The sequence below is a fragment of the Myiozetetes cayanensis genome, unplaced genomic scaffold (genome assembly GCF_022539395.1).
Source record: "Myiozetetes cayanensis isolate MyiCay16 unplaced genomic scaffold, myiCay2020 scf18, whole genome shotgun sequence".
Taxonomy (NCBI): Eukaryota; Metazoa; Chordata; class Aves; order Passeriformes; family Tyrannidae; genus Myiozetetes; species Myiozetetes cayanensis.
Window position 1 is genome coordinate 152,099 of NW_026087389.1, and position 15,074 is coordinate 167,172.

The 15,074-nt window shown below is 36.8% G+C and overlaps 1 protein-coding gene across 6 annotated transcripts in view; it reads left to right on the forward strand.

The window, feature by feature from the left end:
- The window catches only part of NR2C2 (nuclear receptor subfamily 2 group C member 2), a 35,978-nt gene that overhangs the window by 11,703 nt on the left and 9,201 nt on the right, over positions 1-15,074 (forward strand). For 4 of the 6 annotated variants that reach the window (XM_050312728.1, XM_050312724.1, XM_050312726.1 and 1 more), the window contains 10 exons: positions 338-440; positions 1,463-1,642; positions 3,706-3,853; positions 5,454-5,547; positions 5,964-6,097; positions 8,226-8,403; positions 8,646-8,767; positions 9,291-9,430; positions 11,415-11,552; positions 13,073-13,178. In XM_050312728.1, the coding sequence (XP_050168685.1) occupies positions 338-440; positions 1,463-1,642; positions 3,706-3,853; positions 5,454-5,547; positions 5,964-6,097; positions 8,226-8,403; positions 8,646-8,767; positions 9,291-9,430; positions 11,415-11,552; positions 13,073-13,178 (1,343 nt within the window). The remainder of the gene's footprint in view (positions 1-337; positions 441-1,462; positions 1,643-3,705; positions 3,854-5,453; positions 5,548-5,963; positions 6,098-8,225; positions 8,404-8,645; positions 8,768-9,290; positions 9,431-11,414; positions 11,553-13,072; positions 13,179-15,074) is intronic. The other 2 variants (XM_050312729.1, XM_050312730.1) reach the window with 1 other exon arrangement.

The window sequence follows — 15,074 nt, forward strand, 5'->3', positions numbered from 1 at the left end:
GATACATGGAAACAGCATCTGAAAGCCAACCATCTTTGGCTACAATATAGCAGCTGTTTGACAGCAATTGCAAGAAGGGAAAAATACTGTTGCACAAGTGAGGAAACTCATTTGTACTCAACAAAGCTACCAGTTTTATTTGGAATTTGTTTTGATATGACCATTTCAACAGTCTCAGCATTGACAGTAAAAACTCCCATTAAATTGCATTTTATGCTACATATGTCATTCTAAAATTTAGTCACCTCAGCTGATACACCAATCTTGTTCTGTAGGCAAAGCTCCTTACTTTCATGTCTGTCTAATTATGTGTTTTTGTTCTGGAATTTTGCTTCAGATAGTGACAGACTCTGCTTCAGTGGAACGTTTGCTGGGAAAAACTGATGTTCAGCGGCCCCAGGTAGTAGAATATTGTGTAGTCTGTGGCGATAAAGCATCAGGTAAGGAAGCATAGAAAGTAATATTGAAGAAAATTGCTAGAAAGGATGGCTGGGATGAAGAGATAATTTTTTGTGTGTTTTAACTGATTTTAGCCATGCTGATGGCAAAAGCAATTGAGTGTTTAAATGGAGAAAGATAACATACTTTGTATTTATACACACAAAATAGTTAAATTGTGCTTGGAAGAACATTATTCTTTTCCTTCAACTGGAAAGTATGATAAATAATGATTAAATAGCTCCTGCTAATGGAAGAACACTCCTTGAAGCATTTAGTCAAGTTCCACACAGTGATGGGCAACTATGAAATAAACCTGTCACCTAAAAAAGTCTAGCTACTCCGAGAAAACACTTTTTAGTGCTCTCTAACAAGCTTAATGCTTTCTGGTAGATTTTGTTCTTCTACTGTCACAGAAAAAGGCAAGTAGAGATCACATGAATCCTCGGTGTTTCAGATCCATGCAGTAACAAGGAGTCCTGAGGTAAAATTTCTGTATTAGTTGAGGAAGTGTACTGTGCTTTCATGCTACAGAGAAGACACCCTTCTCTTTGTCTCATTTCCTTTTATTTTTTTAAGCATTTATGTAATTAAAACAATACCAGAATTGGTACGTAGAGGAAATCTAAATGAAGATTGCATTTCAAATTTTGTTGTAAAATTACTTATATTCTGAAATTACTTGAATTTTTGGAATGTATGTTCTTTAAATGTGTCCTATAGTCTTTAACAGCAGGTAGAATTGCATCTGTACTTGTCCAGAACAGGAACTACAACTTTATAGACCACACATTCAGAAATAGGCTTAGCCTTCCTCTCTTCACTCTCTCAGCAAAAAACTCTGACAATAGGTAAAAAAGAAACATCCTGTAAGACTTTAATAATGCTTTCATGGTCCGAAATGATTGTACAGATACAAAAGAAATTTAAAGGGTGATTTACAATGATTTACTTGCTCAAAATAAATATTTCTATGCTAAAATGGAAGTAATTTCCATCTGATAACAATATGTATGTTTCCTAGGTCGTCACTATGGTGCTGTCAGTTGTGAAGGATGCAAAGGTTTCTTTAAAAGAAGTGTAAGGAAGAATTTGACCTACAGTTGTCGTAGCAACCAGGACTGTATCATCAATAAACACCATCGGAACCGCTGCCAGTTTTGTAGGCTTAAGAAATGTCTAGAGATGGGCATGAAAATGGAATGTGAGTGTTAAGTACTCAGTGTGATACTCTGCCTACCAAATAAAAAATCTGTGGGCTACCACCCTTTTGTATGTTCTCTCAGTTTTGGTCTATGATGCTTGAAGGAAGCAGAGCTTTTGACGGCTAAAGCATCTACAGCACCTTTCTTTCATCGCCATTTTATGTCTGAGGTGCAGTAATGATTTGTTTCGAACTGTGTCTCATACTACTATAGTCTTTGAGGAGCCCAGTTGGAGCCTCACTCAGAATGCATGTTCAAACACAGTGTATGTTTATAATACAAATTATTTTAACGGGCTTTGACATAAAGCTAGGCCTAATATTCCACTTCAAAAATCTGCTTTCCTTATGGTTTAATTTTGTGGCTTTTTCAACCAGTGATAAAAAGTAGTTAATGTCCTTTTTCTTTTTTTTTTCTGCTTTTTCAAATTTTATGTTAATTTGGTCATTTGTGAGCATGGTGTTATAAGGCATTGTATAAACTGTCATATATGAAAAAATATGCTTTCCTGTTTGTATGCAGTGCCTTGTACATTTTCAGCTCTAGCAACCAAACACCTCTGTCAGTGTATTTTGTTTTCAGTTTATAGCACCTCTGCCGCTTCAGTTCAGCACTTCATGAAACTTACCTGGTTGTTTTGTGATGTGATCTAGGCAGGATAAGTTCCAACCACCAAGTTCAAGGGAGGCAGAACTTTAAGCTTTAAATAAAGAGGTACTTGTATTTGCAGTCTGGAACTCCAAGACCTGTTGTGGTGATTGTTCTGCTTTGCACATGCTGTACTGAATGTTGGAGGAGACATTTGTACAAGAGAAACTGCTGCAGTTCCCAAAACTAACTCTTTCTTATCCCAATGTGATTACGATATATACTCAACTGACTTTATTGGGTTTTGGGTCAGGTTTCTGATTAATGTTTATGTATCTACCAAGCCAACAGAATTGATATATCTACTTTTAAGCTCCTAAATTTTGCTAATGGTAAAAATATCAGCAAAAATAAAATCAGGAACTAAATAACTTGCTGGTTATGAGGATAGAGATGTATCCATGTATTTTAATGTTACAGTCAAAAGGGCTATAGGGGAGGGTTGCATATTTTTGTTTCTCTGTTAATAATGTTAATCTTCCAGAGCAATCACTGCTGTATGATAAATTAGTATAATAAAGAGCACAGAAATATTGTGTCCATTTATATTATGCCTTACATTGGCATAATGTTGTGAGAATTAATACAGGACTTAAAAATTCTTTATATTTTCCTTGTAGTTTATTATTCATTTTAACATCCTCATTTTTAGCTGAAAAATCAATGCAGTCAAATGTTATGCCAAGTTATAGAAGAGTTTGTAAAGTTCAGTGACTTAGATTTCAGATAACTTTATGTAACATGTTTAATAATAGTACTTTAATATTATAAAGAGACGCTTTTTCTTTAAAATTGCGAAGTTACTGCTTCTTACTGTTTCTATTAAAAATTTCCCACACTTGTTCAGCACCTTGGAAACTGAGCTTATTTTCTTTCAATTATCAAGTAGAAATATTATAAAGGAAAGGGTTTGTTTTGGAACACTGTTCCCTAATTGGGTGGAATGAATGGATGATACGCAGAGACTGTCAGGGAATTAACCTGCATCTCTCACAGAACTTGCCTGTCTTGACTTTTTCAGGGTTTGTTCTGGATTTGCATTGTTTTGAGTCATCTAGACTAGGAATGTGGCTAACGTTTAGGTATAGCTTTTGTTGTAAAAACCAGATAATTAAATCTAAAACACAACCGGTAGAATACTCCATCTTACTAAATGCAAAAAAAAATAACAAGATTTGACTCCAGTTCAACAAAACTTCAAGTAGAAGATCAGTCTGTGACCTTCTTAGTTAAAAATACAGATATTCACAGGTATACTAAAATTGGAGCCTGTGTTTCTTCACTCTTTGTATTAAATTTCTAGTTTTGCACTGAGCTGGTACACCGTCGTAACTGTGAGAATTTTACTTTTTTTTTGGGTATTTTTCATTTGAGTTATTTCCTTTCAAATCTGAATGTTTCTGTCTTTATGTAGCGGTTCAAAGTGAAAGAAAGCCTTTTGATGTGCAACGTGAAAAACCAACCAACTGTGCAGCTTCTACTGAAAAAATCTATATAAGAAAGGATCTGCGAAGCCCTCTTATAGCAACTCCAACATTTGTGGCAGATAAAGATGGGACACGGTGAGTATCTCAGTTGCATTTGTCTTCTTCCAGGTTATTTGTGTATATTACTTCGCAGTCACATATGTATTTTGTTTCCCCTCTAAAGAATTGGACAGAGAAGAGGTCTAACTCATATGTCATCTTTTTCCATTACCAAGCCCAGTTTAGGTTCTGCTTTTCATGGAAGTTTGTCTGTCTAAGTGCAAGTGTGTGGTTTTCAGTTCAGAGCTAGCTCTTGTCCAGCCAGGTCAGAGCGAAGGCAGGGCAAGTAAATAATATTAAAGCAAAAAGCATCTGGGCTAATTCTGTGATGCATTTGGGTTAGCACTTCTCTGAAGTCAGATCTGCTATTGACAGACTTTGGCTTCCTTTTCCTAAAGACAGTAGTAAAAGAGACTGCAAAGACTGTCAGTTCCAATCCCAAGAGGTTGGTTTCAACAACAGCAAAACAACAGCAGCTTCCTTTTGCTATATGGGAGATGCTCCAAGATGGTTCCTGCTCTCTCAGATGTCTCCAAAGGCTGTGGGTGTGGAAATGCACATCACTACAGAGGCAAGATTTGTCTCTTTCTGAATAGAATAAAAAAGAACTTTAGGCTAAACATGACATTTCTAAAACTGTAGTTTACAAATGGTTAAGAACTACCTAAAAAATTGGATCCTATTATTCAGTTTTCATATATATATAATTGTTGAATTTTATATATATATATATATACTGTTGAACAAATGACACTTCAGTTAAGAAGATTGGGTTGCAAATTTCTTGAAGAATGGTTTTTTGGTGTTCTCATTTGCAAGTCATATTGTTCAAAAATGCTCACAGACACATTTGCTTCTTTGAGACTTCCTTGTGCTACAGGTCCCTTACAGACCTATAACCAATATTATAGTCTTTCAGTACGACATTCAGTTATTTATGTAGGATTCAGATTTGCATAATGCATGATAATTTGCAGCCTGTGTTCATTCACTGTAACTTGCTGCAGCCTGAACCTGTGTTGTGTGCATTGGTATTGTATTATGGAGACTTGGAGCATCATGTAAGTAATAAATAAACTTCTTACAAAGACTTTCTGCTGTCTCCCTAAATTAGATGCAGCAAAGGGAAAGGATGTTTGATCAAAAAGTAGCAGAAGTAAAGGCAGCAGAGATTTTATGCAGACCTTGATTACATGGTTGTTTCTAACTGTATTTTGGAATGTAAAATATACTTTTATGACTTTTTCTTCAATGCTGTCCATCGTCTAACTTGGAATGCACAGTTATGCCTTCCTCCAAAGTGTCATGTATAACTTGAGAGCTACTAGGTGACTTCTGAGAGTATGAGAAGACAACTTTTCTTAAAGCAGAATAAACCAGAATACAAAGCAAATGAGAGGATATGTATTTGGGAAGTTGTCATTGCTTTTGCAAAGGAAAGGAAAAGATATTCCAGTCTTTCTGTCTTTCAAGTTACTTTTTGGAAACTTTTTCAGAAAGACTGAAGTCCTGATGAATAAACTATGAGCTTCATTAAATTTTTAAAATCTTGTTTTATTCTGTCATAGGTAGTTACACATTCTTCTGATTAACGTACAATACCGTTGACAATCAGATGCCTTATGCTTTTGAACAGGTCAGCAGGTCTTCTTGATCCTGGAATGCTTGTGAACATTCAGCAGCCTTTGATCAGGGATGATGGTACAGTCCTCCTAGCTGCTGACTCCAAGGTATTACTCTTTCAGTTCAGTTCTGAACATACATATTGATTTGCTCGGATTATTTTAGCAATTGTTATGTAGACTCAAATAGTTGTTGCTCTTGAGAAGAGGTTGTGGGAAGTCTAAAGAACTTTACAAAGGGAGGTAATAAACTGATTAATAGGAACATGGTTTCTTTACACAAGCATGTTTCTGCAAAAGGTCAGCCACAGGCAGTTTCCCTTATGATACCTCCTCTGGGACTAGGATTGATAATTACAGTAGGATTTAAAGATCTTTGAAAGCCGTTGTTCTTCCTGTAGGCATTCAGGAGGAAGGAAAAGGTACATAAGGGAAAAAATGCAAAAAGATTAAAAAATGGGGAAAATTTATGTATGATACATCAACTGTAATTTTGATCTACTAATACTGTTCTTCCTTTTTAGGCTGAAACAAGCCAGGGTGCTTTAGGAACACTAGCTAATGTTGTAACATCTCTTGCTAATCTCAGTGAGTCACTGAATAATGGAGATACTTCTGAAGTTCAGCAAGAAGAGCAATCCGCAAGTGAGATTACACGGTATGCATTATATTTGCACTTAATTTAGCAATTTGTGTTCTGTATGATGTATCCTTACACTTTCACTGAAGGAATTTGGTATTGTGACAGCAGACACAGTTCAGATTGTCCCTACTTTGAAACACAAAGCTGATTCTTTAGAAATAAAGTTTGGCTGTTGTCTTCTTGTAAAGAACTGTGTCCTGCGTTACAAATACAGCATTCTGAATTTAGCCTAGGTTTCATTCTCAGGAAAGTAATGAATTACTAGTTTGTGACTTTGAAAGACTGAGAATAGCAACACTTCAGTGCTGTTTAATTTCACAGGCGTGTTTTATGTAAGGTTCTTCTGTACAATGTTCAATGCCCCTAGCCCTGCTCTTTAGGGGTCTTTATTACTGCAGATTCATTTTTGAGATTGTACTGCCAAAAAACCTGCTAGTAATATATGTTTAGAAAGAGTTTGAAGTCTTTGTTGTCTTTATTAATGAAAAAAATATGAAAAGGGAAAGTGGAATATTAAAATTTCCAGCAGAGCTTGAGATTTGCATGGCTGGGGTTTATTTGTTTGGTGGTTTTTTGGGGGAAAGTGGGGGTTAGGTTGAATTTAGCAGTATAGGAAAATAAGAAAAATACTTGGCCTCAGAGCTGTTCATTGTTTCTCAAAAAGAAGATTTTTAAGAGGAGCTTAACTAAGGCTTTTAAGCCTTTTATTTAAGTGAGTGAATTGATACTTAAAAATACTGGACACTGCAACTTCGACATTGTCAACCTCGTACTCTTTCTTTAAAGTAGAAAAAAAAAATTCTGAAAAACCATCCCCGAAACGTCTTGATAAAAATAGTGGCAAAACAGCACTATACTGTAATACTGTCCACTGGTATGAAATTGGAGCAGAAAATTTTTCTTTACATCTAAACTCTGTTATCCTAAGGGAATTCACAGTGCTTTATTTGGGCACTGATCCAGCAACAGCGTGAGTATAAAGATGTCCAGGGACCAGACTCTTTGATGTTACTGTCATAAGGATTCTAAGGCTCTGACTGCACTCTGAGATCAGGAGTGCCTGGCCATATATCATCTTAAGGGAAAGAAATTCAGGCACATTGTCTAGAAGAGAACCATATTATTCTCCACTGTTCCAAAAAATTGGACATCAGAAACAGGGATAAGGACAGGGATTCTGTTCTCCAGAGTACATCTGGTTTGTAATCCTCACCTAGTGTGTGAGAAGGTGAGAAAGGGGGAATAGTGAATGGGAAGTGCAAAAGAATTGTTGTTTAAGCCCAGACAACAACTAAGCCCCTCAGCCACTCACTCACCCCCCCACCAGTGGGATCAGAGAGAGAATCAGAAGGGTAAAAGTGAGAAAACTCATGTGTAGATATAAAGACAGGTCAGTAGGTGAAGCAGAAGCCACATAACACAAGCAAAGCAAAGGAATTCATTCCCTGCTTCCCAGGGGCAGCAGGTGTTCAGCCATCCCCAGGACAGCAGGGCTCCGTCACACATAACAGTTATTTGAGAAGACAAAAGCCATCACTCTAAATGTCCCCCCACCTTATTTACTGAGCATGGCATCATATAGTATGGAATACCCCTTGGATCAGTTGGAGTCCCAGCTGTGTCCCCTCCCAACTTCTTGTGTACCCCCAGCATCCTCACTGAAGGGTGGCATAAGCAGCAGAAAAGGCCTTGACACTGTGGAAGCCCTGCTCAGCAATAACAAAAACATCTCTGTATTATCAACACTGTTTTCAGCACAAATCCAAAACACCACCACGTACTGCCTACAATGAAGAAAGTTAACGCTACCCCAGCCAAAACCAGCACAGCACAAGACCCCTTTACTAGTACAAATACTAGGATAAAACTATCAGAGCAGAATTTACAGTAGTAAATCCTCCCCTACAGTGATGATCTCTTACCAGTGATATGTGGACAGATCTATTCCTTTTATTAATGTCCAAAGAGTACAGAGGGACCAGATTGTAATGAAAAGTCAGACCTTGTGTCTTAGCATAAACAGTTCCTGTGTATGTACCTCTAAGTGGAAATGCTTTATAGTGTTTAATTTGAGCACTACTCTGAATTTTTTTATGGTGTAAGGATGCGCTTTTCATTGTTTATTTATTTATTATTTTCTAAGGGCATTTGATACTTTGGCTAAAGCACTTAATACCACAGATGGTACAGCAGCTCATACCTTGGCAGATGGGATGGATCCTACAGGAGGAGGGAATATTCATGTAATCAGTAGAGATCAGTCAACACCAATTATTGAAGTGGAAGGGCCCCTGCTTACAGATACACATGTCACATTTAAGGTATGTGCTTCTTTAAACATCAAACTAAGACTTAAGATGTATGAGGTCTCTCCCACATAATTTCTTGTTTCCTATTCCCAATTTGCATTCCTTGCCCACAGTAATGACTTATTTGTCATAGTTTTCATTCAGCGATTTCTTGTCACACAGTTGCTTGTGACTATGAGAGTAGTCTGAATGTTTTTGCTGGTTATTTCATTGATAATAAAAAACGGTTAGTACTGTACTTGTATTTTTTGCAGCTGACAATGCCCAGTCCAATGCCGGAGTACCTTAATGTGCACTACATCTGTGAGTCAGCATCACGACTCCTTTTCCTGTCTATGCACTGGGCTAGGTCCATACCTGCATTTCAAGCTCTTGGGTAAGTGAACATATCCTGTTTGAATAGTTTGCTTTTGAATGAATTTAAGCACTGATCTGAACACTTTTCAGCTATTTTGAATTTTTTAGTTATGATATTGTTTAATTTTTAATGCATTTTTAAAGTGTGTGAAGGCTATGCAGTATTCTCTGTTTTGAAGAATAAAATAGAAGATGGCAGAGGGGAGGATAACTACAATATCTGATGTTACTGTGATTACAGAAACTAAAGGCAAATCAAAAGTAAGAATTAATTTGTAAAAATTAAGTGATTGCTTTTGTTATCTTGCTAAAGAACTGATGAGCACCATTTCACAGATAACCTTAAATGGTTTCCTGTAGTTTGTATGTAATTTCTTTTTGCTTTTTGAAATACTTGTAGTATGTTAATAACATGCCTTTTAGTAAAATGTTTTGCAATGCATTAATTCTTATTCTTAATTGTTATAAATAACATAATTACACATAGAGTAATACCAACCTGATATGCAAACTACCTAGAGTTGACTTTCTGCTGTTTACAGGCAAGACTGTAATACAAGCCTTGTGCGTGCCTGCTGGAACGAACTGTTTACCTTAGGCCTGGCACAGTGCGCACAGGTGATGAGTCTGTCTACCATCCTGGGAGCTATTGTCAACCACCTCCAGAACAGCATACAAGAAGGTATGTTTTCAGTCCTGCTAACAGTATAGAGATTTGTGCTTTCATTCTTATCTCAAGACTTGCAAAAATGCTTCTTCCATTCATGCAATTTTTTCATTGCAGGTTCGGAAAGTAGGAAAATACTAATAAACTACATCAAAGATTCAGTTTAAGGGACATGGAGTCTAAGCAGTCATGTATACTGTTAGCTGTACAGACAAAGATAAAATATTAAAGTTATATGAAATACTAGCATTGGAGATTATGACAGAAATAAAATTACTCTAATGTGTTTTTCAAGAAAAGGTTTTATCCCTTGCGAACTGACTGACTTCTGAAGTTTGATAGTAGTAACTATATATTCAAAGATTTGTCTTAATCTATTCTCTAATGTGTTCATTCCTTGACTAGTCTGCAGATACGCAGTCCAAGAGAAGGTATATTGACCAAAACAGAAACCTCTCCCTTCCCTAGCTTAGCAGCTATTACCACTCACTTGTAACTTAGCCATAAATAAGATACATTTTTAAAATAAAAGTTCTAAGAAGAAATACGAACCCAGCATAAATGATGTGATCTTTCAAATGATAGAAGGATCTGTGTACATGTATTTCAGTGAATTTACCCCATCAGAAGGAAAAAAGATGTATTTACCATAGCTGATGAAAAATTTACTCCTAAAAGTACAGACGGAGGAGAAAGTAACACTGTCACTACTGTTCTTGCATTCACTTCTGGAAAATCTAACTCAATACTGTTTGAATTTAAAATTAGGATTGCATGATAGCGTTTCTTCTGTGCTTCTGTTCATTCTCAGAATCACTCTAGCCATTTGCAGCATCATAGAATCAGCCGGGTTGGAAAGGAACTCTGAGATCATCAATTCCAACCCTTGATCCATTACCACCATGGTTCCCAGACCATGGCATTGATGCCACATCCAGTCTCATCTTAAAAACCTCTGGGGAGGAGAATCCACCACTTCCCTGGGCAACCCATTCCAATGCCTGATTACCCTCTCTGTAAAAAATTTTTTCCTAATATCCAACCTAAACCTCCCCTGGCACAGCTTAAGACCGTGCCCTCTTGTCTTACTGATAGCTGCCTGGGAGAAGAGACCAACCCCCACCTGGCTACAACCTCCTTTCAGGGAGTTGTAGAGAGTGATGAGGTCCCCTGAGCCTCCTCTTCTCCAGGCTCAACAACCCCAGCTCCGTCACCTCTCCTCATAGGACTTGAGAGTCCCTTCACCAGCCTCATTGTTCTTCTCTGCACCTGCTCCAGCACCTCAATATCCTTCCTGAACTGAGGGGCCCAGAGCTGGACACAGCACTCCAGGGGTGGCCTCACCAGTGCTGAGTCCAGGGCAAGAATCACTTCCCTGCTCCTGCTGCCACACTCTTCCTGATCCAGGCCAGGAGGCCATTGGCCCTCTTGGCCACCTGGGCACACTCTGGCTCATGTTCATCTTCCTGTCAATCCAAACTCCCAGGTCCCTTCCTGCCTGGCTGCTCTCCAGCCACTCTGTGCCCAGCCTGTAGCGCTGCAGGGGCTTGTTGTGGCCAAAGTGCAGGACCTGGCACTTGGACTGGTTGAACCTCATCCCCTTGGAACCAGACCATGGATCCATCTTGTCCAGGTCCCTCTGCAGAGCCCTCCTGCCTTCCAGCAGATCAACATTCACCCCCAGCTTGGCGTCATCTGCAAATTTTCATATAATTCACCATAATTTGAGAATCTCTGCTCAGAACAGTGCATCACTGGAAAAAGATTGGTGTTGCAGATTATGTTATCCTGGCAAAATTACAGAGAAGTTAACATTCTGTTTGCTAGCCCTGTGTCTGACTCAACTTTATAAATCTTTGCTCCCATAATAATTTAGGCCATCCTTATATGCTAAGTGGTTTTAAGACAGCAAAAGACTTGAAAGGATCTCTTGACTTGGTTGTTGATATATCAGAAGTGCTTGAGCTCACATGAAATAGTAAGCAATATCTTTTTGCAGATAAACTTTCTGGAGACAGAATTAAGCAAGTCATGGAACACATCTGGAAACTTCAGGAATTCTGTAACAGCATGGCCAAGCTTGATATTGATGGATATGAATATGCATACCTTAAAGCTATAGTCCTTTTTAGCCCTGGTAAGGAATTCAGTAACCATATCTCTTTAAATAATAAGCATTAATATATTAATGTTTTAGCATTTTTTTAAATGAGACTGTGATTGTTTCGTAATGATTGCTACAAACAATATGTTTTAAAATAACCTTGAAGCAACATATCCACGTTATTTACAGTTCCAATATGTCAGGTGTTTCCTGTACATCCACCTTGGAAGACTAGACTCTCAAGTTACCTTCAGCTGGGAATCTATGAGTAAAAAGTGATCTGGGATGTGTAGTAGCAATATTAGTGCCGTAAATGGTGGGAAGGATTAAAGGAAGTACATTCTCAGAGTGACAAAAAGAAATTTGCTTTAATTTTTATACTCTTATAAGAGGAATAGCTGAAGTATGAGCAGAAATATCACTCTTATTTTATATGAAAATTCCACAAAATCTCCGAAACTAAACGTAAACAGGCTGTTTTCCATTTGTTAGCAAAAAAAAATTCAACAGGTAAAACTAAAGTATAATCAAGTTTTTATGAGATATGAGGATTTACTCAAAGAAGGCACTTGATTTTCTGGAATGGTAAGGTAAGTATATTAAAGAAATTGGAAGTGACAGTCTTTTCAGCAAAGTGGAAAAATGTTTTTAGGGCACACAAATGTTAATCTAAAACTGCTGACAGGCTGAGTGAAAGGGAAACTTGTTCAGAAATGTATATTATTTATTTTAATTCAAAGGTTTTTACCACTTTGAATTTAACAAAATAAAAAGGAAAGGGATATCTTGTTATTGGAGTGTTTGGTTTTGGGGTTTTTTTACATTAATATTATTTTTCTTTTTATAATAAAACTTAATAAGAAGATATCGGTGTCCTAAAATGTTCTTTTGCCTTTTTTTTGTTTGTTTGTTTTTGCAGATTGTCCCATTAGGATTAGGTTTATTAGAGTTTTTATTCAAGTTGTTAAAGCGAGAAACTCTCCTAACTCTCCAAAGGTAGCTCTGTCCTATTTCAAGGGACAAGCAGTTTGGACACAACAGTGAAGATACGTGGGCATAGTAAGATAGATGATATTTTATGGGTTTGGGCTTTTTTCTGAGATCATGTGACTGTCTGAGGAGCTGAGCCAGCTGGAATTAAAACATGAGACAGACTTTGGAAGGTTAAGAAATTGATTTGTCAAGAAAACAACTCTAGGTATTGCTCAGTCACCATGGTTAGAAAAAAATCACAGAGGCAAACATTTAAATTTAAACCAGCAAGGTTAGAAACATAAGCTCAGAGTATCATTGCCTGGTACATACCTACAGGCCTAATCTTTGTCCACTTTCTTGTGGATAACATACAACTATGGAGAGAAAAGTGAACAAACTAATTCTGAAGCCAAGAAGCAAATGTTCAGCTGAGTGGTTTCCTTTATACAGGTAACATATTAAACATCACAATAGCAGAGAAATATTTCATTGAAATTAAATGTGAGAATCTTATAAATACATCTCTTTCACAATGTATAGGGAACCAATCGACATACAGAAATGTTTTGTTTCTTTAGATCATCCTGGTCTGACCAGTTCAACCCAAATAGAAAAATTCCAGGAGAAGGCACAGATGGAATTGCAGGACTATGTACAAAAAACCTATCCAGAAGATACTTATAGGTATTTATTGTCTATAGTATCCAAAGTAACACTGTGGGCCGTAGCTAACAAAAGTACCAAATAATATCATTGATGTAAAAAAATTTCCTTTTTGACATCTGGGGTTTTATTGACTGTTAATGAAAAAGAACTAGAACCTCATTCATAAAAGCAAGCAGGTTTTGCTTAAGCAAAAGGTATGTTTAAAGATACGTAGAAGCAAGAACAGTTGTCTAGCTTCTTCTGTGTAAATTTAATTTATGAGTATTTTCTTATTTTTTGAAGGGTTTCTTTGAGTCTCATTGTCATGGTTAGAAAAGTAAACAGACTTTATTAGAAGTCTTGAGAATAACTGCTTCAGCTGACCCGAACTGTAATTCACACTGTCTTGTTTTTCAAGTTATTATCTCAAAGCCTCTTTGATGACTAAAAGGTGATTATCAACCTTTAAATGTTTTTCAAGTTACATATGCAAAGAAGTTTTAAAACTATCAGTTTATAGATCTTGGAAAAACAAGGATGACATGTAACAGGGAACAGTAACCAACTCTTAAGATTCTGTTTGTAAGAAATTCCCACATCCTCCTTATTTTCTCCTTTAGCTTTTTTTTTTTTTAATTAATTTCAAAGGCCTTATCTTTGAAATTATCTAGGTTGGTTTTTTTGTCTCTCAATTGTTTCTGTTTCTTATTTGCTAGAAATGGTTATCCTATTTTCTAACAATCTCCATCAAAACAGTTTCAAAATTCATCAACACAATGATTCTTTGCATTACCAGGCAAATTCTAACTTCTATCTAACAGTGTATCCTGTGAAAGGTATCCTCATCTAAAGAAGCAATCCCATACATTTAGGCAAGGTCTGAGGGTGATGTAATGAAAAAACCCACAAACAAACAAAAAACCACCCCAAACCTGTCTGTAAAGAAGAGAGCTTCTCTGGTTTCTGCACTGGTCTTAGAGTTAACATTTTGTGGTGCAGTGAAGATGGCATTCCCTACCATAGAAATATCCTCAAATCCCACATTCTTCTGTTTACAATTCAATCACTTTGTTTTAATTTGTGAGAGCTGGATAGTTGCCATAAAAGTAAATACAGAATTTGTTCCATAGACTTACTTCTCTAAACAGTGGCTCAGGAAAGAAAATCAGAGTTATATTCCACAAGCAGTAATCTGTATTTTGACTGATAGTGTCTGTATCTCCATGCTCACCAACAGACAAGTGTAGAAAACAAATCTGATTATTTTTGAGCAACTGAATGCTGGCACAAATTGAGATAGAAGACAAGTGTTATAAGTTTCACAAAATCAACAGCATAGCTTGAATCTTTTTTCAGCTTTGCCCTGAAGTTTACAAGATATGTATATAGGTGTATTAGTAGAATGGACCTTTTATATTTTGTCCATAGATATTCAATCATTTTCCAGAGCACCTGTGGTCAGTGCTGCCTAAGGTTTTCTATTACATGGTTCTTGTTCAGAAAATTTATTTGGTTTGGCATTCATGATGTACATTTGCCATATAAATGACAGTAAAATGCTGTCCTTAATTTCATATGCACGGAAAGTCCATCAACTCAATACAATCACTTTGTTATATTGGATATCTGTTAACTAAATAACTCGTAAATAAAACCCCACAGCATTTGGCAATATATGTGTGCTTAACAGCACATCACCCCAAATTGCTTTTCTCATTAGAAGCCGATTCTCTTTTTTCCTTTTATATTTACTCAGCCCCGTTCTTGCTATCTGGTTTGGCATGAAGTTGCTAGGCAACTGAGTACTATGCTGTTTATGGCTGAAGTCTTAATTAAGCATTTTACTCTTAAAATTGTGAAAATGTTCGCACTAATCAGTATGAATATTAGTCTCAGCATTGTCCTTCCTGAGTTGGGAATTTCAGAAACAGGCCA